Raw genomic sequence first — 22,810 nt, forward strand, 5'->3', positions numbered from 1 at the left:
TTTGCCTATGGTGCTCATCCATGCCCATCCCTAACAAAAGGATAAACAGCAAACTGCCATGGTTAAACTATGGAAGAAAGATGGACATACAGAAAGACTTACTGACAAAGATGAAACTAAAAGCCCTAACCACAGAAGAGCGTGAGTGACACTTCATTCTTTCAAATCTTAGACTATTCAATTTATGGCCTGATAGACATGCATGCTTTTTTTTTACTGTTAAAAGTATGGATTTACAAATAAAGTTTTGTACTGTTACCTTGTGAGGAGTTCCACTTGATTGAGACTGAAGGTGGCTTCCATGAATCTAGTTTTTCACCTATAGCCTTCCCAACGCCTTTAGCTAGTTTCCCACTGCTATTTCCTGCACTCCCTGCATCCACTTTATGACATGGAATGAAACAGTAATAAATTCAGTAATTTAAAAAATGATGGCTTTGTGGTAATAAAACATTTCACTTCTAGAGAAGAGCACTTACTCACAGAAAGTTAAAACACAATTTCAACCCCCAAATAAGGTGTATCCACCAGGATTTCACCCTCCTCATCCATTATACTATCTATGAAACCAGCACATGTTTGTTAGGATTCAACAACCTTAAAACAACTAATCCATAACTATAATATTAGCATGGTGGTGAGGTGACATCTCCAAGTCACTAACTCATCTCTCACTAGCCAATGAAGTCAGCTCCTTATGAATCTTACTATCAGGACTCAAGAAATGGACGAAGGAATGGGAAAATAATTGAGGTTTGCATCTGCTAAAGATATGTTTCTTTATAACTGGTAATTCAATATTTCTCAACTCTGCACAGAGCCCTATGAGCATCACACAGCACACGCTCCAACCTTAAACTATACTATAGTGGTGTTCCTGAAAAAGTCCAAGTATCTTGGAAAAATGTTTGGATTTATCATAACATGGATCCAACCCTGTCTTTTAAAATGTGCCTGGTCACATTTATTGGGAAAGACATAGGAGGTTAGAGAGTTCCAAAACTTTGCAGAAGGAAAGAAACAGTTATCATAACAGTCCACCCTTGAGCTACCGACGGCTACAAAGTAGTCGTGTAATGCAGCAGCTTGGTGAATACTGCATGGTCTAGCTAATGATGGAGGCATCTGTGTCTCCACAAAAGTCTTCAACCCCTCTTTTAACCACAGACAGATAAAAATCCAACTCATACCCTTCAGTCAACTTGAAGAGACAACTTCTCCCAGTGACCAAAACACCAACCATTCTAAGCATCACATATGACATACATATGATGTTCACTTCCCACACCAATAACATCATTACAGGGAAAAACCTCTCCATCTCATATCAAAACAGCTTATATTTTGTAAACAAGGTTAGGAACATAATTTTGCCACAACATAAACTCATTAATTTTGACATGAATTTCCTTTTTACCAAAGACCCCCACTGAAGAAACCATCACTTTCTCAGGAATCAATTACCTGATCTCAGTCTCAAGTTCATTAACATCATCAAACTATGTGTTTCCATTAATGCTTACCAAGTCGCTGTGGGTAATTTTCATAGATATTTGGTTCGACCATGAGGAATCCCCTTTGTCCCATTCTCAGTAACTTATTCATATAATTCTTTGAGAAAGAGATTCTAACTTCTATCAGTAACCGTCCAAAAATTTGGCTTAGATACGTTGATGATGTGTAGTCCTCATGGTCAACTTCCAAAGATTGTGGTATTATCTTTAATGGATTAAACAACATTCACTCCACCATGAAACTCAAGACTGAATGGGAAAGTGGAGGCAAACTGCCATTTTTTGATGCGATGATAACGAGGGAATCTGATCACTTATCTTGCAATCTACAAGAAGCCTAACAATGCTGAGAACTATATTACTTTTCAATGCATGATCATTCTGTAAAAATGTTTGTAGATATGTCTATGTTTTTAAGAGCATTGCTTATATGTTACCCCACAAGTCTAGAAGATGACTGTAACCATATTAGGCAATTCTGTTACCCAAAGTGATTTGTGAACAAGACTTACCGGAAAGCCAGGAAGACATTTTAGACATCTAGTAACATGAATGAATAAAAAGAATGATACATCTAAATGTTTAGTGTTGCCTTATTCTCCTAACTTAGCGATGATAAGACAGATACTAAAAAAAAAGTGCTTTTAACGTCGCCTTCCAATATTAGTAAACCAAACTATTAGAAAACTGGGAGTGTTTCACACTCGAATCTGAGATCAGTAATGTGTCATCAGCAAACAACTGACTCATCAAACCCCCCTTTATCCCATACGGACCACTTACTTTCACCTCTCTCCAAGACTTGCATTTACTTCCCTTACCACCCTATCGATAAACAAATCATATATGTAAAAGGTGTTACCAGACTCCATTTACTTAAGGTTAAAATGTGAGTTCAAACTCACTTTTGGTGATGTATCACTGGGAGTAGAGACTTGTCAAAGAACTTTTTATTCCAAAAGAGCCTTGGGCTGCAGGAGTAATTAGAGAAGTCCTGAGTAACACTAAGACTCTTTCATAGAAATTAGTCCAGGGTAATCATAAATAAATGAATAAAATATCTGTGCATGATAAGGACAAATAGCACAAATAAGTGATTTTCATTATCAATGGCAACCTTGTGTAATGTATGAAATGAACTTTAAAGTTTTGTATCGTACATTATGAAAGGTGGAATAAGCATTCTATCATTGTTCTTGCAAGACAATCAAATAATTTTTTCATGGATAATCATTACATGTTTATGGGGAATAACAAAAACAAAGTCTGCTTCATAGCTTAATCATACAAAAATACACATATTCACAATCCTAAAGCAGACTTCTTAAATTCATAAAGAATGTACACTTACCAACAGCAAAACTGGAATGTTGAGAAATGTTGTCAGTAATACTGGTGCTGCTCTGAACAGCTGGGGAAATCTCAGCTTGAGTCCCATGAGGGACGAAATCCCAAGAACCAGTTGGTGAGACTGTAGAAGATGGACTATAATTTGCTGAATAGCCAGTCCAATTAACATCGCTCTGAAAGTGCACGTCCTTACACTATTATTAGAGTAATGATGACTTCAGTACAACATAGATTTCATGCTCAAATATTGATGAATATTTGATCATATTTCATAAAATGTTTTCCTCCCATATGTGGTCTATGGACAACCACATTTAAAATCAGCAGAAAGCCATCAGAATGACTGAAACATCATCTCAATTAAAGTGATCACACCATTTCATGTAAACAGTGCAAAAACACTCATGAAAACATTCTTTCAACACTACTGCTTTTTTCCATGTATGTTCTTAGCAGTGTTTATGAACACTACCCAACCCCTGTAATTTAAATAAAGATTAATTACATAGTAACTACTGTCTCAGGTAGGTCAAACAAGGATATTTATGGGCGAGGATGGAAGAAGCCAGCAAACCACAGTAGCCCACACCATGTTCCAAAGAATAAGGAAGTGCTTCTCCAGAGATAATCTTGTGGACAATAAGACAACTGAGGTTAATGATTGACCTAAAGGAAGAACCAGGCCAAGCCAAGCTACTAGCTACCTGTCAGGCAGTTAATAAAATATAAGAGCTATCCACCTCAGAATTAAGATAGGGAGGTTGAGAGGTTTCTAAACCCTGAGATACAAGACATCTTTCATGACTTATGGAATAAAATGACTCCGAACAGTAATACTGTGGTTTGAAGTTGGTTTGAATAGAAGACTCATCTTCAGTCATTAGCTTTCTGTTGGCCAGATGAAAACATCACCCACATGGTGTAACCAGGTGGTATGCGTGACACCCATGTTCTATAAATGGCACATTTCTATGTTGGGTTGCTGTGTGAATGAAATAAAAAAAGTAATCATAAGTGCTGTCTACAAGTAAAGTGGTAATCTATTACTCTATTACTTAGAAGTATTACAAGTAAATATTTCAATTACTTACGTCTTCATCAAAAAAGTTGTCAAGGGCAGATGGCGCAGTATCTGTTGACCCCCAGTAAGCTTCATTCTCTGCACGATTCATCTTCCCTTAACCTGAAGTGAAAAGAAAACGTGTACAAAACATTTCATGTGCCAAAAGTAGTCCAAAACAATGAAATAAACCTTGATTTAGCATTTATTATTGGAAATTCCTATTTACATAAGCTGGATCAAACGTTTATATTCCTTCGCTCATTTATGCATTTCTTCAAATCATTTTCAACATATTGAAGCAAAAGATGTCTTCCACACTACTTAAGCACTTTCTAATCTTTCAATTTGCATACTATGTTTAGTAAATAAGTGAGTTAAATAGCTCCATTCACATCCAGTGGGATGCTAGCTCCAAAAATGAATTACCTGATTCATTACATCAGAGTTACTACTCCATAAACACACCAGTTTGCTGAAATAGCATTTAATGACAAATTATTAGTAGTCCATCAATCTATACCTCTAATGCCTGTTCCCACCCAGGAGCCCGTCAAGGTGGAGGCCACGACAATAGTCTTCATAACTAGTGAAGTCTAGCGCCACTTCTTTGTGGCAACTCTAGCACAGTGTTTGCATATGCTCCTACCTAACATTCCTACTAACTACTTCTACCAAATGCTCCTGCCTAATGTTCCTACCTATTACCACCTATCACTTCTACCTAATGTTCCTGCCTCAATGCTCCTAACTACTGCTTCTACCTACTGCTCCTACCATTTAGCCAAAAGGCAGGGCTAGCGCATGCTGCTCACTGCAGGAAAATCTAGAGTTAAGGAGAATGAAGTATACCAGTTAAGTGTTGTTAAATGTTTTGTATGACAAGAAGAGATTGTATATTTGTGGACATTGGTCCACGTGTGGGTGAAGCAGAAAGAAAAGACAGCTATCCAGGTCAGAAGAGTGCAACTTGACAACTTCAAAAGTGCTGGCTCACTACACAGCCATCACTAACTTTCTTGATACCCAGACAGGTCGTAATGGCAATATACCTCCCTGTCATTGGTTGCCTACCAACCACTATCTTATCTCGGTAGTAGTTATTGGTAGTAATAAAACAAAAAAAATTCATTAGTTTTTGGAGTACTATAAGATTACTTTTAATGTATAAATGATGCTTATCCTTAATACTTTCTTCACCTTCACAGAACTGCCCTGCTTTTTCAAATTTCTATTAATGACAACTATAACAAAAACACAACAATGATGTAAGGCACAATCAAACATATCTAAAATAATTTCAAACCCTTAAAAATATAATTTTTTTCAATTGATATGGTAGTGCACAAACTCTTATCATCATTACTGTTCTAACTTTTTATCATACTCACTGCTTCAAAGCCATATCCTCCATTGACAAATTTATATCATGACAAAGATGAAGCAATATATCAATGATAAGGCAAGAATCTGCTAATGGCAACAGTGTCACCTAATATCTTTTAATTTTCTAAAATAAGCAAGGTGTATTTGTTTGCCTTTAAACTTTCACAGTACTTTTTCCTATAAAACCTTCCTATCATGACATCATCAATCATTACTTGCAAATGTTGAGACTGGCAGCATGGTGCTTCTGCTGGAGTAAAAATCTTACAATTTCAGGGACTGCAAATTGCAATATAAAGGAAAGATAAATGGCACTATAAATTGTTCATAATCATCCAATGGACAATGGTACATGAGTATCTGAGAGAGCACTTGCACAATGGGGCATTTATGATACTGTATCAATCCCAAACATGAGTTGTATCCATGTACTTAGCACACAAGCAGTACTCCAAACTGTGGTAAATAAGATCCTTGCCCTTAATACATGGAATAGTTGCTCATATGAAAAACAATTCAGCACCTATAGAGCATACCCAGCTTTTGGAAACCAAATATCTAATGAAACTGTTTCTGGTTTCCGAGATAGAGTATATTTTATAGTTATGCCCAACATGTCTATGTTATTGCAATACAGAACTGAAAATTTTAGATACCTAACAATGGGAGACGAATAAGATCCACAAAGATATAGGTGCAGTTGTGTCTTTGCACAACTAAATTGAACCAGGTAACTGCTTTCTGAATTGAAGGTATTACACACATCTGAATCAAGATGTGAAAGCAGGGAAGAGAGATATGTGGAGTGGAACTACTGGGATAAGAGTGAATATGGTTAGAGGCTACAAAAATATAATTTACAGAGAAGAAAAAGTGTACGGGACTGGAGATTCCTGAGAAACACCAATTTTGACAATAAGACTGAGAAATTATTCCATCAAAGCAGTGGAATAAAAGAATCAGAAAGGGAAAAACAGAAAGAACAGTGGAGGTATGCAATGCTTTGAAACTGTTGAGTGCCATGACAAAAGATTCATTATAATCCTTGAGTGAGGAAAGATTCGAGGTGAATTACAGGTGAGGGAATATCCGAATTCAATCTTGTATTGCAAAAGCTGTGTTGATAACCGGGAAGAAGGAAATGATATTCTAAATGCTTCAGGTAGTGAGAGTTAGGGAGATTCAAAGACTGGAGATAACAGAAAAGAGAGTGATGGAGCAGTAGTTGGAAGGTTAAAATGGTCTTTCTTAAGGATGGTCTGCACAAAACTTTCTTCTAAAAAGATAAATAATTGGGGTGGGGGTTAGATATGAGACAAAATATGCGAGCAAGGCTCAGAGATAATTCAGAGGCACACCTGGGATAAGTGGAGGTATGCAATCTGGACTATACACCTCACCATGTGTAAATGGGAGAGTACACATAAGCATGGTTGACGAAAACATTGGAGAAGGCATAGGTCTAGAGGGAGAAAGTGGGAGGGATAGGGACTGGATGTGGATTCGTCCAATAACAGCTGAACTAGTTTTTAAAAGGAAGAAGAATGTGAGGGAAAAACTGGAAAAATCTTCTCAGAGCTTGGAATGAAGACCCAAATCAGATGAAAATGCCCATGAAAACAATGAATATCAAGAAGGCCATGTCATTATATAATTGCTTGAAGACCGAAGCAAGCAGGACAAACCAAGATGAAAGTTTTGATGAATGTAGAGTTTTCTGAGAGGTTCAAAAGCCATCATGGTTTCCATATCACCTACATGACTGGGGAGGCTGCTAATGCTGACAATAAGGCAGTGGCACAGTATCCGGACTGTTCTGAAACAATATCACAATACATCCGAAGTTACTACCAAAGCAAAGCTAAATTCTGATACAGCTAAAGCCCTCCCCACAATCGTCTTACTCATGACTGCATGACTGAATACAGTAATTTCATTAAATCACACCAGTGCCCTTCTACATCACTTCTACTTAGTCCATTCATTTAAGTTTCCTTCGCATGCAAAAGTTATTTTCATGCTCACTCTAAATTACATAATTATCCTTATATGCTAAGGCATTCTGACAAGACAGTTACATCAGATTTACATCATACCTGGTAAGCCAACAGACGAGACAACGTCACTGTCATAGCACCAAAACAAAGTCAGGAGTTTTGTTGTCAAGCTAGCGAATATCTGCACCAGCGTACAAACATATTCAGCTCATACATTACGCAGCACACAAACTTAACCAGCGTACATCCCCTACAGCCAGCAAGACATTGTACACAAAGTACACATCAATATTCAGTCCATGCTTTGGAGCCAGCCAGCAAGAAAGAGGATCCAGCAAGCAATACACAGACATAACCAGCACATATGTTGATCTAGCTAGCAAGACAGCGGATCTAGCAAGTAGTACACAAATATACCCAGCAAACATGACATCAGATCCAACAAGCAGTACACAAACCAACTTTGCACATAAATGGAGCCAGCAAGCATTACACAAACATATCCAGCACAAAGCTACGAACCTGGAGCCAGTCAGCAGAACTGGACCCAGCAAGCAATACACAAACATATTCAACACATACACAGGGAGATCCAGGTCTAGGATTCTATTTTGTGATAGAAATGATTTTTCTACAGACTAAATAAATTCGTCCACTGGGACTAAACATTAGATTCTATTAGCATGTGGAGGATACTGGAAAGCAAAACTACTAAATATATGTAATTGATGAGGAGGTAATGAATGCTTCAGACATCTAATCGACTGCAATGTGATTCCTTAACAGCAGTGAGGAAAATCTATCGTAGAATTACGTTATGATAAGGAAACTAGAGTAGGAAGTGGTTACTATCTTTTATCGTAAAGTCTTCATTCTCGACACGGCTGAATCGGGTTAGGTCGTTCGAGGGAACACAGCGACGTAGTTTCTCAATTCTTATATATCTCTGTCCAGTGGAAAAACCATGTTCATTTTCCCGTGGGGAGGGGTAGCGAAAGGAATGGATGAAGGCAAGCATGAATACATAAATGTGTATATATGTATACGATTGTGAATGTGTATGTATATGTATGTATATATGCTAGAAGCAGTGAAAAGTTTTTACCAAGTATGTAAGGCATGTGTGTGAGTAGGAAAAGAGGAGAGTGATTGGTTCCCAGTGAATGTCAGTTTTCGGCAGGGGTACGTGATGTCTACATGGTTGTTTAATTTGTTTAACTATATATATATATATATATATATATATATATATATATATATATATATATATATATATATATATATATATATTATCCCTGGGGATAGGGGAGAAAGAATACTTCCCACGTATTCCCTGCGTGTCGTAGAAGGCGACTAAAAGGGAAGGGAGCGGGGGGCTGGAAATCCTCCCCTCTCAATTTTTTTAATTTTCCAAAAGAAGGAACAGAGAAGGGGGCCAGGTGAGGATATTCCCTCAATGGCCCAGCTTTCTGTTCTTAACGCTACCTCGCTAACGCGGGAAATGGCGAATAGTTTGATAAATATATATATATATGTGTGTGTGTGTGTGTGTGTGTGTGTGTGTGTGTTTGCTGGCGCTACCTCGATGGAGCAGGGGGTGGCGATGCTGTTTCCTATGGGGCAGGGTAGCGCCAGAGATGGATGAAGGGCAAGAAAGTATGAAGATGTACATATGTATATGTCTGTGTATGTGTATATGTTCATAAGTATAAGTATGTATGTGTGCGTTATGAGCGTTTATGTACGGATATGTGTATACGAGTGGATGGGCCATTCTTCGTCTGTTTCCTGGCGCTACCTCGCTAACAAGGGAAACAACGATTGAGCATCATAATACCATTATATATACACATATACATACTGACCTCCCTGGGTCAACAGAATAATAATTTCTTAATCACCTTTCATTCCTCGACATCATGCGTCTAGTAACTGCTTTAACGCAACGGATAATTATTTATTACATCAATTATCGTCCACTAACTTGGGACATGTATGCATACCAGCCACCTGAGGGTTGATTGGGGTGTTTGACCTACCGGATTTCCTCATACAGGTCATTATGATTAGGTCTCAGGCCGTGTGAACCTCTTTAAGATTATCTTAACTTACTAAGGATTGCAGAAAGTGCTATAGGCACCGCTAAGGTCGATTGTGTTCACCTTAACTATGTCCTGTAGGTTCTCTTTGTTTAGGACACCTCACGGTATACAATCTTTTTCCTTGTTATCTAATTATACGACTTCTTGATCTTCTTCTTAGAGGATTTGAACCACTTATGATCTGACTGATTCCCTTTTCAGCATCAGACGCTGCTGTAATTTGTGAAAATACGGACTGTGATATATATATATATATATATATATATATATATATATATATATATATATATATATATATATATATATATATATGTCGTGATCTAAGATATACCAGTGGGAACACGAGTCGCGTCGTATAGATGGCGTGTCACCCCCGATGCGATAGTGCGCTTGCGCGTGTGTGTTGGTCGGGCAAGACGCCACCCGTCTGGAGGCGCTGGGAAATGTCTGCTCCTTCTGAGGCCAGGAGATGGCGGTTGGGCTCCATTGGAATTCCAAGAAGGCCAGCGACAAATTGCTTCTGTTGTGGTCTTGTCGTCTGGCGAGAGCTGTTTATTGCCGCTGTCCTGCATTCCGTTGCATCCATCACACTCTTGTGGCGGCTTGGGGTAGGAGGAGGAGGAGGTTATCCTTTCCTACGATGGCGTTGCACCGAGGCGGGTCTAAACGGGGTCCAGGGTCCTCCTCCGGAACACACTCGTCCCCCGTAAAGGGTCGAACATATGCTGCTGCTGCCCGTCTGATCGTCATCTGTTATATCGTCATGTCAACCCTTTCTTGAGAAGAGGATGCGAACCCTCCACGTTCTTCAATCGTGTATTTCGATGCTCAACGTCGTGGATGGCGTATCTATAGAGTGTTCGTGTGTGTGGAGAAAGATTGGAGCTCCTCTTTGCGTTCATGGCCAGACGCGAAGCAGCTCCTCTCTGCGTCATGGCCAGACGCGCAGCAGTCAGCTCACCAAGTAGTACTGACCTGGCCCCCAAGGACCGAGTCTGGTCCACTGGTCTACCAAGTGTCACAAATGCGTTTGCAGCAGACCCTGTGAAGCATTGCCCGACGCTCGTTGCAGTGCTAAGCGACGGCACGACCCGATAAGACAAACTCAGACTTGTACACGAAGACCTAGACGACAGTGTGGTGTAGGGCAGTCCAAGATCACCTCCCACTTCGTCTGGATGGATTGCAGGTGCGTTGCGAGGTCTCGCATCGAGGACCTGGCTGGATGGAGGAAGAAAACCTGTTAAATATGTGAGTTCCAGCAATGACGAGCTACCTCCCCGAGCTGCGTGTGTCAGGCGCCACTCTCGTACTGGTGAATACTAATGGACCTTCGAAGTTAACTTAATACAGGACGATGGTGGGCGTGGTGGGTATTGCTGAAGGGGGGGTCACTGGGGCTAACGTCATTACTGCTGGCCTGTCATGTGACTTCCAACGGTACACGTCACTGTACAATGCAGCTCTGACGGGGGTGATGTCCGCAAGGATTTCTGATCCATCAGCGAAGAAAGGGCGTGTGTGTGTGTGTGTGTGTGTGTGTGTGTGTGTGTGTGTGTGTGTGTGACGGAGGGCAGCGTGCTTTCCAGCCAGCACGGTACAAGACTTACCTTGTGTCTGGATGATGGCGTGAACTTGATTTGGATGAGATTCCCGAGTGCGTTCGCTCGATCTCGGCTTTGATCAGGCAGCGCTTGAAAGCATCGGGGACGATAGATAATTGACTTCTTCGAGTTACGATGATGGAATCTTAATTCGGTCAGTGTGCAAGGATAATACGACTTGGGATACGACAAGGGGATACGACCTGGCAAAACCTAAGACACTCATGGGGTTGTATGTCCCCCTTGCTCCTACTTTCCTCTTCCCCCTCCCCAGCAGGAGTGAGACGGACAGGTAAGGCAAGCAAGCAATCAAGAAGTCCCCAGCAGGTCGTCACGACCCCCCAGCAGGAGTGAGGTAGACAGGTAAGGCAAGTAAGCAAGCAAGCAGTTCCCAGCAGGTCGTCACGACCCCCCAGCAGGAGTGAGGTAGACAGGTAAGGCAAGTAAGCAAGCAAGCAGTTCCCAGCAGGTCGTCACGACCCCCCAGCAGGAGTGAGGTAGACAGGTAAGGCAAGCAAGCAAGCAAGCAGTCCCCAGCAGGTCGGCCACGACCCGAGGTCATGATGATCTATCGCGCCCCGTCGTAGCTGGGAGACACCACATGACTCCCTTGGTAACGGGCGTGTGACGCATCGATCTAGGTCACATTCGGGGGGTCAAAGTCGTTGGTTCTATGTTACGTGACGGGCCCCCACTCTACCCTGCTTTGACGTCACTAAGGACAGGGGGGGGGTGTAAGTGACGTCACTACAGACCACGATGAGTGATGCACGAACCTGCACTTGGCAGAGGGAGATTTAGAATGACATCTTTGCACATTGACACACACACACACACACACACACACACACACATACACATACACATACACACACACACACACACACACTGTACGACATCTTGACATATGATGACAAATGTCAAGAGTTAGACTCCATCTAATGATGGGAGATGTCAAAGTGATGAACGGGAGGGGATGTCAAAATGATGAACAGGAGGGAATTGTTCTCGATCATCACCACAGAACGAATGTCGTACACTTTACGTTGCAACTAACGAAAACGCTACGTAAAAAGTAACGTCGACCATAGCGAGAGGAGGAGCGAGGTGTTGATGATACACGTGATACTATGAATTTTGGCTCCTCTTGTCATACGTCAAAATTGAGAACAAACACAAGAGAAACGCTGGAAATCTTAATCGCTGGACGACACATACGACTGTGGCTAACCCACCCTCGACCTCAACTTTGTTCTTTTCACACACACTTGAACGGGACAACATTATGAGTTGGTTTTCAAGGAAAGCGAGGGAACATTAAAAGACATGATATGCGACAGCATAAAAAAAAAAGAGGAGAAATATAACATGGATAATTTCTAAGTAATATGAGTTAAGCAAGAACTGTAATTAATCATACAGCTCTGGTGATTACTAAGATCACACTCATTATCTCTCCATTGCAGGCAACAGCGTTTATGTAATTCAACGTTTTCGTCTGTATTAAACCTCTTGACAGTAAACCTCTACTGTTAAGAACGTAACGTATCATTTACGAACCTTTCCTGATAGCCACCTGGACCAAAGAGACTCAGATTATCTGTCTCCCTCAGAGAGCTTAAGCAAAACGAAAAATGACAATGACTATACGTTCATATTTCAACACTTAGTGTACACGCAGTGTGGGTTGGTCGTATACACGCAGTGTGGGTTTATGGTCTTTTAAAACCTGTCAACTACCAATGGGGCATCAAGGCCGTCATCGTTAAGCCACACCCACCAACACCTTCTTCAGGTGTTGAGGAAAATTCGAAGACCACAAACACACCCCCACCTTCACTATGGGCGTGGTTCTTGTGGTGGCAAAGGGAATTCAAAGCAATGTGTCTTTCCCTTCAACCACGTACCACGTACCACCCGTGGTTTGAAGGGAGCTTCCCTGAACTGTGCTGCCCTGAAACAGAGAGTGTCTTTCCCTTCAACCACGTACCACCACCACCACCCGTGGTTTGAAGGGAGCTTCCCTGAACTGTGCTGCCCTGAAACAGAGAGTGTGTCTTTCCCTTCAACCACGTACCACCACCACCACCCGTGGTTTGAAGGGAGCTTCCCTGAACTGTGCTGCCCTGAAACAGAGAGTGTCTTTCCCTTCAACCACGTACCACCACCACCACCCGTGGTTTGAAGGGAGCTTCCCTGAACTGTGCTGCCCTGAAACAGAGAGTGTCTTTCCCTTCAACCACGTACCACCACCACCACCTGTGGTTTGAAGGGAGCTTCCCTGAACTGTGCTGCCCTGAAACAGAGAGTGTCTTTCCCTTCAACCACGTACCACCACCACCACCCGTGGTTTGAAGGGAGCTTCCCTGAACTGTGCTGCCCTGAAACAGAGAGTGTGTCTTTCCCTTCAACCACGTACCACCACCACCACCCGTGGTTTGAAGGGAGCTTCCCTGAACTGTGCTGCCCTGAAACAGAGAGTGTCTTTCCCTTCAACCACGTACCACCACCACCACCCGTGGTTTGAAGGGAGCTTCCCTGAACTGTGCTGCCCTGAAACAGAGAGTGTGTCTTTCCCTTCAACCACGTACCACCACCACCACCCGTGGTTTGAAGGGAGCTTCCCTGAACTGTGCTGCCCTGAAACAGAGAGGGTACAGACTCATACCACATGGCCTTTAGGATAACACTGTTTCAGTGAAGGCTGTTGCATTCTCGTGGGAAAAGCTACAGGTTCTGTATGGCGGTGTATGTCGCAGTTTTATGTGGTGTATGATGGTGTATGTGATGTATGATGGTGTATGTCACGGCTGTATGTGGTGTATGATAGTGTATGTCATGGCTGTATGTGGTGTATGATGGTGTATGTCACGGCTGTATGTGGTGTATGATGGTGTATGTCACGGCTGTATGTGGTGTATGATGGTGTATGTTACGGCTGTATGTGGTGTATGATGGTGTATGTCACGCCTGTGTGTGGTGTATGATGGTGTAAATCACGAATGTAATTCACGAAACCATCGTGTGTTCACTGTGCGTGTGCGTGTTTACGATTTAGTTTTACGAAACTATTCATCACTGTTGATGTATTCTATATTTCATAATTAAGTCTATTTAAGTTCATTATTTCCAAAACATAAAAAAAAATAAAGAATCATATCATTTGGTAAATTAATTACACGTGAGTCAACCAATCACAAACTGGATATTCCCGGGTCAGAGTTCGGGAACTGGAAATTAACTATTCAATGACCGTCATTATTCACACCATGAGATGATATTCATAACAATGTTTACGGTATGTATTTATTCACCTGCTGAGCAAAAATCGAGCATAACGAAATCATCCAAACGAGTGAATCACGGAGGTAATGTGACCCTTAAATATCGTCTGTAAACACAGCAACATAGCGGTCGTCGCGCCATTTATAGAATATCTTTTTCCTGCAGGCTCTCTCTCTCTCTCTCTCTCTCTCTCTCTCTCTCTCTCTCTCTCTCTCTCTCTCTCTCTCTCGTACCATTAGCTTCAACTTGACTCTTGGACCAGTGCCTTTGATCCGCGTCCATTGTCTGTAAGGGATTTTACTTTTGTTTTCGCGCGTCCCATTTTGCTGCTGTAAGCGTTCTGACGACTTCTTCCTTTTTTCATCTTTGCTGTTGGCCTTAGGTTAGGAAATGTGTCTTGTGTCTGAACAACAACTGAAGCAGCTCCCCATTATTCTTCCCCCGTGTTTAGGGCTCGTGGTTGGAGGTCAACAGGGTGATGTATTTAGGCCTTATTTTAACTTAATTAGGAGTGCTACATGTAGCGCTGCATGTAGGGGTCGAGACTGATTTGGCATCACGCTACCTAGTTAGGCTCAGGGTGCCAAGGGAGGGGACGATGGTGCCAAGGACCGGCACACACACAGACACACGTACTCCTCCTCATAGCCACTTGAAGACATACGTAACAGGGAGCAGATATGAAACCAGACACCCACACGAAAGGAAGAGAAATAGTCGACTGAAAAAGAGATGATCAGTCCAGCAGGCCAAGAACCAAGGCGTGTTAAGTTCACACAATATCCACCTCCCTGATGATGAGTTACACAATGATGAGTTACACATGCCGCTGTACCCTTGACGTTACAACACACCATGACAGTAAGGTGGAAACGAGGAACGCAAAACTTACTCGTTTATGTCCTTCCAGCGCCCGTTAGCATATGACGCCAGTCGTCGGAATATGTTTGGATTCAAGGCGTATTGCTCATATGTTCGAAGCTTCTATACTCTTGAGCTATAACGGGATATGTTTGGATTCAAAGCGTATTGCTCATATGTTCAAAGCTTCTTCACTTTTGAGCTATAACGGGATATGTTTGGATTCAGAGCGTATTGCTCATATGTTCGAAGCTTCTTCACTTTTGAGCTACAACGGGGTATGTTTGGATTCAGAGCGTATTGCTCATATGTTCGAAGCTTCTTCACTCTTGAGCTATAATGGGATATGTTTGGATTCATGGTGTATTGCTCATATGTTCGAAGCTTCTTCACTCTTGAGCTATAACGGGATATGTTTGGATTTAGAGCGTATTGCCCATATGTTCGAAGCTTCTTCACTCTTGAGCTATAACGGGATATGTTTGGATTCAGAGCGTATTGCTCATATGTTCGAAGCTTCTATACTCTTGAGCTATAACGGGATATGTTTGGATTCAGAGCGTATTGCTCATATGTTCGAAGCTTCTTCACTCTTGAGCTATAACGGGATATGTTTGGATTCAAAGCGTATTGCTCATATGTTCGAAGCTTCTTCACTCTTGAGCTGTACCTCATATACGGGTTATTTTTCGAAGCCTCGTCTCACAGGATTCATCGCCAACGTTGGGTATAGGAAGGACACAGGCCGCGCGACTAGGCTGAGGATTCGACTTTCTGCCCGAAGTCTCCGGGTGTCTTTCAAGTCATATCCGATGGAAAAGGGTCGTCTATGAAGGACCCTCATCCGATAATGGGAGACCGGAGGCCTTTGCATTAGGTTCTCTGTTGCGTAAGAGATAAAAGATCTGAATATAAGCTATTGGATGGTATATCCGAGACGGAGACGATCTTAATGTACCGGAAGAAGACCAAGAGAATGGCATTGTATGTAATCCACCGAAGAGAATCTTATCAGAGGTTATAGCTATCTTTTGTTTTTCTGTAGAATTTTTGTTACGCTTTCATATCCACTTCGATCTCAAGTCCTTTATTTATCTTGCTGATCTTATCGTTCCTTCTTTGTGCAGTTATGTCTTTTTCCTGAAATCGTCGTCTATCTTTTCTTTTACCATTTTCTATTCCTTTCAGAAATGTTATTGTAGGAAAACCCATTACTGTTACTGTACGACCATTCTTGACATTATTACCATGGCACCCTCTCACGTTGACAACATTTCTATACATAGCCCGTGTATCTGGTCTTTTCATCCCAGTGTATGAGATCCTTTCGTATTTCAGAGACGTCTTAACTCCCCCTTCCTTCAGTAAAAGTATCCTGGTGAAGAGAATGGGTCTATGCAATGTCACAACCAGACAGTATCTAGTTGAATATGACTCTACCTTCAAACTTCCTTACCAGACCTAGTCTTTATGGTTATGGCTTCTTGAACTTTTTATTCTCTTTTCTTATTTCGGCAGTGACTGTGTCTTTCAAATGTCGTATGAGAATGCTCCTTACTTGCACATAGTTTCGTACTATCTGTCTATCTGTCTTTGTCTTTATTTCTGTCTCTGTCTGTCTGTCTGTCACTTTGTGTTGATCTCTCTGGTGTGGGGGAGGGAGAGCATCACTGTGTGTCTTACGTCATACCTGATATGGATGAAGTTCTGTCGATTAAGAACGGATGACAGTTCAGGGCTGGAGGAGGGTGGAAGTTTTCGTTGTCTCACTCTGACTGGAATGAGAGGGTGAAGTTGAATATCTTGGAGAGAGAGAGAGAGAGAGAGAGAGAGAGAGAGAGAGAGAGAGAGAGAGAGAGAGAGAGAGAGAGAGAGAGAGAATTGCAGACATGTTGCTTTGGGCGAGTTAAATGTTTGCCGAGTTGTGTTGTATGTGTGATGTCGCTGTGATGCGACTGTCAGGTCATATGCTTGGCGGACGACTTTCGCGCTGAGGTGTGCGGGAGGTGTCGTGTAAGGAGGAGAGTTGACGAGGGATGGAGAGAGAACTACCTCCAAGGGAGACTCCATGAAGGAGCTCGAGGGATTCTGGGAAGTGATGCTTCTGTGAATGACTCTAACGTTTGGCGGACAGTTATGAAGTTAGCTGACCATTTTCTGTCATTATTGTGGAGTGGAGGGGGGTGTCAAGTATCTTGGGGGTGGGTGGTTATGTCGTAAGGGGTCATTGTTGAATGCTTTGTTGATATGAAATGTGTCGTACAGTATGTGAGAGAGGCCATCTGGTTGTTTAAAGTCATCCATTATATATATATATATATATATATATATATATATATATATATATATATATATATATATATATCCCCTTGAGCACTAAACTGACCCTATGAGCAATCATTACAGAGTCGTTTATTGGTTGTGTGATGTAAACAAGAGCTGAATCGCAAGACTAGTGAAACCGAGACGAAACATCAGTGGATCGTGTAAACCACACGTAAACCGGGTACATTAACTTCGTTCTGTCCTCTCATCCTACCACGAGTGACTCATAGAGCAACAAGAACAGTATAACTCACAAGGAATTAGGAGGTATTGAGTGTGCCCGTCCAGCGGACAAGGTAAAGTATGTGCCTTATTACGAGCCTTGGATGAGGAGGGGATCACGGAGCTTATAAGCCGCTCTTGATCCCTTCTGGTGCGATCAGATCCCCCCAATTTCACCCTTCATTTGCAGCGAGAGCTTTACGGGGATTTTTTTTTTTTCCCCCGCGGGAGATAACATTAACTTCTTTATCTCATTTTTGGTGAATTTCTCGTTGGTGGTGCTGAGATTAAGGGGTGGGTGGGGGGTCGGAAGACGGACGCAACCGCGCGCGCAAGCTATTAGGACTGAAATATGGAGCTAGGAATTCCTAGGAAATAAATGACATGGAGTGGATTAAATACTAGCCTGAGCCACACGGCAAGATCTATAAGTAACGAGACGAGGGAAGGGATAAACATAGGATTTCTCTTTTTCCTCTTTTTTTTTTTTTTTTTTGCTATTTTCGCAGAGCAGAATCATCATTTATTCGAACTCGCAGGAAATGTTCAGAGACGCGATGACGCTGTACATACTGATGCATGTAAATTCTGATATTATGCATGTAGATTTACATATACAGGAAACACACGCCCTCAGCAGATGCAAAGTGTCTGTGGAAATGTTGAGTTGTACATCATTCTGGGCCGTAGACAGATAAACTACACATTTATCTATCTATCTATCTATCTATCTATCTATCTATATATATATATATATATATATATATATATATATATATATATATATGTAAACAATCGCGTGTTTACCAAATGGCGTCCTAGCTTCGTCTCCTCGATGTATATCAACTGACTGTTATATTTCTCTCTTGTGTCTCCTCTGATGATGTGATTATTACACGAAAGTGCACTTGGGAACTTATCCTGTTTCATTTTCCCCGTGGACCCATAGGAATATCTTGGTCACACGCAAAACTGTTATCCTTTCCAACATATAATATATATATATATATATATATATATATATATATATATATATATATATATATATATATATATATATATATATGAAAATATGAAATGTATTTACTGATGTTTCACTGTCATGACTGGTATTCAGAGGTTGTGTGAATGAATTAACAGACAAGTATACACACGATTTCAAACACGCATGCTGAAATTTAGAAAAGAGGAAGAGATTAACATTAACATTGAGAGGAGATGAATGAAAAAAAAAATATACATAGGAATATGAATATCTTACTCGTACTGAATATACGATCATCAAATCTATGATTACCTTAAATTATACAGCTCAATTTGTCTCTTTGTTAACATATATCATTATCTACCTGTATAGTGATCTGTGGATATACATATAAAGAATATTAAGAATATGATAGGCACATAGATATCTCTTTTTCACAAGATAATGTCTTTTAATCATATTTCTAAAGGTGTATGTGTAGCGTGGGTGGGTGTAAATGCTTTTTTTTTTGTACACAAATACAGCTGATGTAAGTACATTTGCACACACACACACACACACACACACACACACACACACACACACACTCTACATGCATAATTAAAAAATAAATCGCTCTTCCTGCCCTGTGAGGTCTTGTGTGTCTGGGCCGACGAACGTATGAATGACATTCGAGAGAGAGAGAGAGAGAGAGAGAGAGAGAGAGAGAGAGAGAGAGAGAGAGAGAGAGAGAGAGAACGCGTCAACAGCAGCCGGTTTCCATCTGCTGGTCGTTGATTGGCTGGCGGACGTGCCTGGCCACGCAACAAGCATACGAAATATTTTCCCGTCACTTTACGTCACATAGGCCAAGTCTCATCTGTAGAAGACGTTCTTTTAAGGATTCTTAATGTTCATTATATACATGACGATCATAGCTTAACTGTAGCGCTCCCGTCTACCACACAGGGGTCCCGGGCTCGAGCCTGGGTGTTGGAGGTCTGTATGAGCCCACTTACCAAACACTCTTTTTTGACACAGTCCCACAACTCCCTTTTCCATCAGATATTCCACCCCTTGTTTTGGTCTTACCCCTCTCACTAAACTGAGACGTTTCCGAAGCAATCTCCTCCCTTCACCTTTGTTAACCTACGCAGATCCAAAACATCCATATTTCTCCCACCAAAAACACAAGCACCAATCTCTCCCTTCTTTTTCCCTCTGGTTACAACCACACACACCCACACACACATTCACCCACCTTCCCCTTGAACCTTCGACGAGAAATCCGTGCTTGATTTTTCGCTCCCTCGGTTCCTGTTTTTTGGAAAGTGATAGCACCACAAGGGAAGATTTCCAGCAGCCCCCCCTCGCTCTCTCTCTCTCTCTCTCTCTCTCTCTCTCTCTCTCTCTCTCTCTCTCTTCTCTCTCTCTCTCTCTCTCTCCTCCCTGTTAGTAGCCTGACGACCCCACAGGGAATACGGGGGAGACAGTTATTCGTGGGTCTTACTCCCCACAACCCAAAGAAAAAAGGAAAAGGAAACATTAGGTTTGCCAGAAAGGCCTTGTTGAAGGTGATACGAATGAAGTGAATGACGTAATCAAATGCGGTGATTTTCACACGGAAAGCAAGACTCGTTTGCGAGCAGGGAGGAGAGGGTGGATGGTTCCAGACGAAGATGTCAAGGTTGTACGACACCATCATGGTCATTTGACGTGTTTATGGACCGGGTGGCAAAGCGAGGTAATAAAGGTGAGGGGGTATCGGTGCAAGGAGCGGGTCATCACCATACTGGAGGTAGTGGGTCATGGTAGGTCAATCAAATGGTGTCTGCTGTTGACATGGATCTATAGGCAGACTCCAGAGATAGTAAAACCTGGTGTCAGGAGTATAGGAGAATGTGTGTAAAGAGTATGATGAGAGAATATGAGAGAAAAGTAACATAACGAAGCGTAGGTCGTGGTGAGGGGCGACGGGTATGACTGATTCACCTCAGATTTCAATATGGGTAGACCTGGAGGACGTGGAGTGCTTTGAGTACCGTGAGAGTGGACGATGTAGCGGATGGAACCACAGGGGTTGAAGTGAGTCACACTCTGTTAAGTGTGGAAGAGGTCACTGTCTGTAGGGCTAAAGATGGGTATGTCTGAAGGTCTCGTCGTCTCGACAGTGGTATATGGATGATGTCCTGAGCTCTGAACATCCTAAGAAGGGAATGTGGGTGGACGCAGTGAAGATGATGATCCTGAGTGCAAAAGTGGATCCGAATCGGGTTGGTCTTGTAAGAATCTACAAAGTTGAGGGAGGTTTGTGACAGTAAGTGTAGTGTGATTCCAGCGGGCTGACCAGGGTGTGCTGCAATGGTTAGGGCATTTGGAGAGGATGAGTGAGGAGAGGTGGATTTAGAGGATTTATGTCTTGTGCGAGACCATGGAAGGAACAGATTACAGGAGACCTGATGGTCCATGGCGAGGTTGTCTGACTGGAGGGAGCAAGGGAGATGGGGAGAACAGGATATATATATATATATATATATATATATATATATATATATATATATATATATATATATATATATATATATATATATATTAATATTATCCCTGGGGATAGGGGATTAGAATAATTCCCACGTATTCCCTGCGTGTCGTAGAAGGCGACTAAAAGGGGAGGGAGCGGGGGGCTGGAAATCCTCCCATCTCTTTTTTTTTTTTATTTTCCAAAAGAAGGAACAGAGGGGGCCAGATGAGGATATTCCAAAAAAGGCCCAGTCCTCTGTTCTTAACGCTACCTCGCTAACGCGGGAAATGGCGAATAGTTTAAGAAAATATATATATATATATATATATATATATATATATATATATATATATATATATATATATATGACGTTAATTGGAAGGCTTGATTAGGGCATTCAACTGCCAGTCCCGTCTCAGTTAACACGATAAAGGATGGCTGTACTTCAATTTCCTCCACATAGAATCTTTTCCAACCACCAACTAGGTAGTTTAATTATCCATCTATATATGAAATGAATGACTAATTCTTCCTAAATACTCTTCCATAACTTAAAACCCATTTATGAGGCAGGCGTTCATTATGATAACTAATTTACCGTCTGAATCATGGAGCTGAGCAGCAGAAAATATACCAACGCTGGACACATTACACTCCGGAAATGATGGCATCTTGTTTCATCCCCGACAACATAAATTGTACCCCGACCGCCAAACATCCTTGGGGATAATCATGCGCTTCCCCGCTGTATGTAAATTTCTTTCATTATGTTACCCCGAGGCCACAGGCAAGCGGAGCAACCGTACTTTAAATCTTGCGCCGCCATGTTTGGGCCCGGGTCAGCTGACGGACACCAAAACAGCTGAGCGACATGTAAACAAAACCCAGCTGACGATATGCCAGGCAGGAGGGCGGAAACCAGGGACGGTTAGTGGTGAATACCTGGCCAAATGAAGCAACACTACGTCCTTAACGTCGCATTGTCTTGCTAAATATTCTCGCCTGAATTAATAATAGACTCCATCTTGGCTAGATTTTTTTTATTTAGGGGAGGGATTAAGCAAAGGTTGGAGGGGGGGGAGTCCTCGCTTGAGACTGGAATGTTGGTTCTGTTTTATCCCTGCTGATTTTACCTCTGAGAAAATATAAATATTTCTTTTCTAAGTTTAGAATACGCTGTAAATTTATGTTTAATGTTTTACCATCAGGGAGAAAAAACATACACATCAAAAATTGTTTTCTAATATAGTGTGATATTTTTGTAATATTTTCACGTAATGGCCTATTGTTAAGCAAATGATCTTTCATGTATTTAATTGTTGAGAAAGACGAGGTAGAATCCCGGACAAGATCTAGATGTTAGTTTGTTTTGCCATCAGTCTCTTGGGAAAACTCCTTTCAATTTTCATTGAAATCACAACCACAATATCGACTGTACATTATAAGATACAATATTATAACATTACATATGTCAGTATATATATATATATATATATATATATATATATATATATATATATATATATATATATATATATATATATATTCCTGAGTCCAAGGGGAAAATGAAACACGATAAGTTCCCAAGTGCACTTTCGTGTAACAATCATATCATCCGG

General features: G+C 41.5%; 1 protein-coding gene across 4 annotated transcripts in view; it reads right to left on the reverse strand.

Annotated features, from left to right (window-relative positions):
* Vps16B (Vacuolar protein sorting 16B) overlaps positions 1 to 22,810 on the reverse strand; it is a 512,904-nt gene that overhangs the window by 37,934 nt on the left and 452,160 nt on the right. For 3 of the 4 annotated variants that reach the window (XM_071674702.1, XM_071674703.1, XM_071674701.1), the window contains exons 3-5: positions 3,956 to 4,047; positions 2,866 to 3,037; positions 260 to 382 (exon numbers count right to left, since the gene is read on the reverse strand). In XM_071674702.1, the coding sequence (XP_071530803.1) occupies positions 260 to 382; positions 2,866 to 3,037; positions 3,956 to 4,036 (376 nt within the window). In that variant the 5' untranslated portion in view covers positions 4,037 to 4,047. Of the gene's footprint in view, positions 1 to 259; positions 383 to 2,865; positions 3,038 to 3,955; positions 4,048 to 7,406; positions 7,552 to 22,810 lie in introns of those variants that run through there. The other variant, XM_071674700.1, reaches the window with a different exon arrangement.

The sequence above is a fragment of the Panulirus ornatus genome, chromosome 20 (assembly GCF_036320965.1).
Source record: "Panulirus ornatus isolate Po-2019 chromosome 20, ASM3632096v1, whole genome shotgun sequence".
NCBI lineage: Eukaryota > Metazoa > Arthropoda > Malacostraca > Decapoda > Palinuridae > Panulirus > Panulirus ornatus.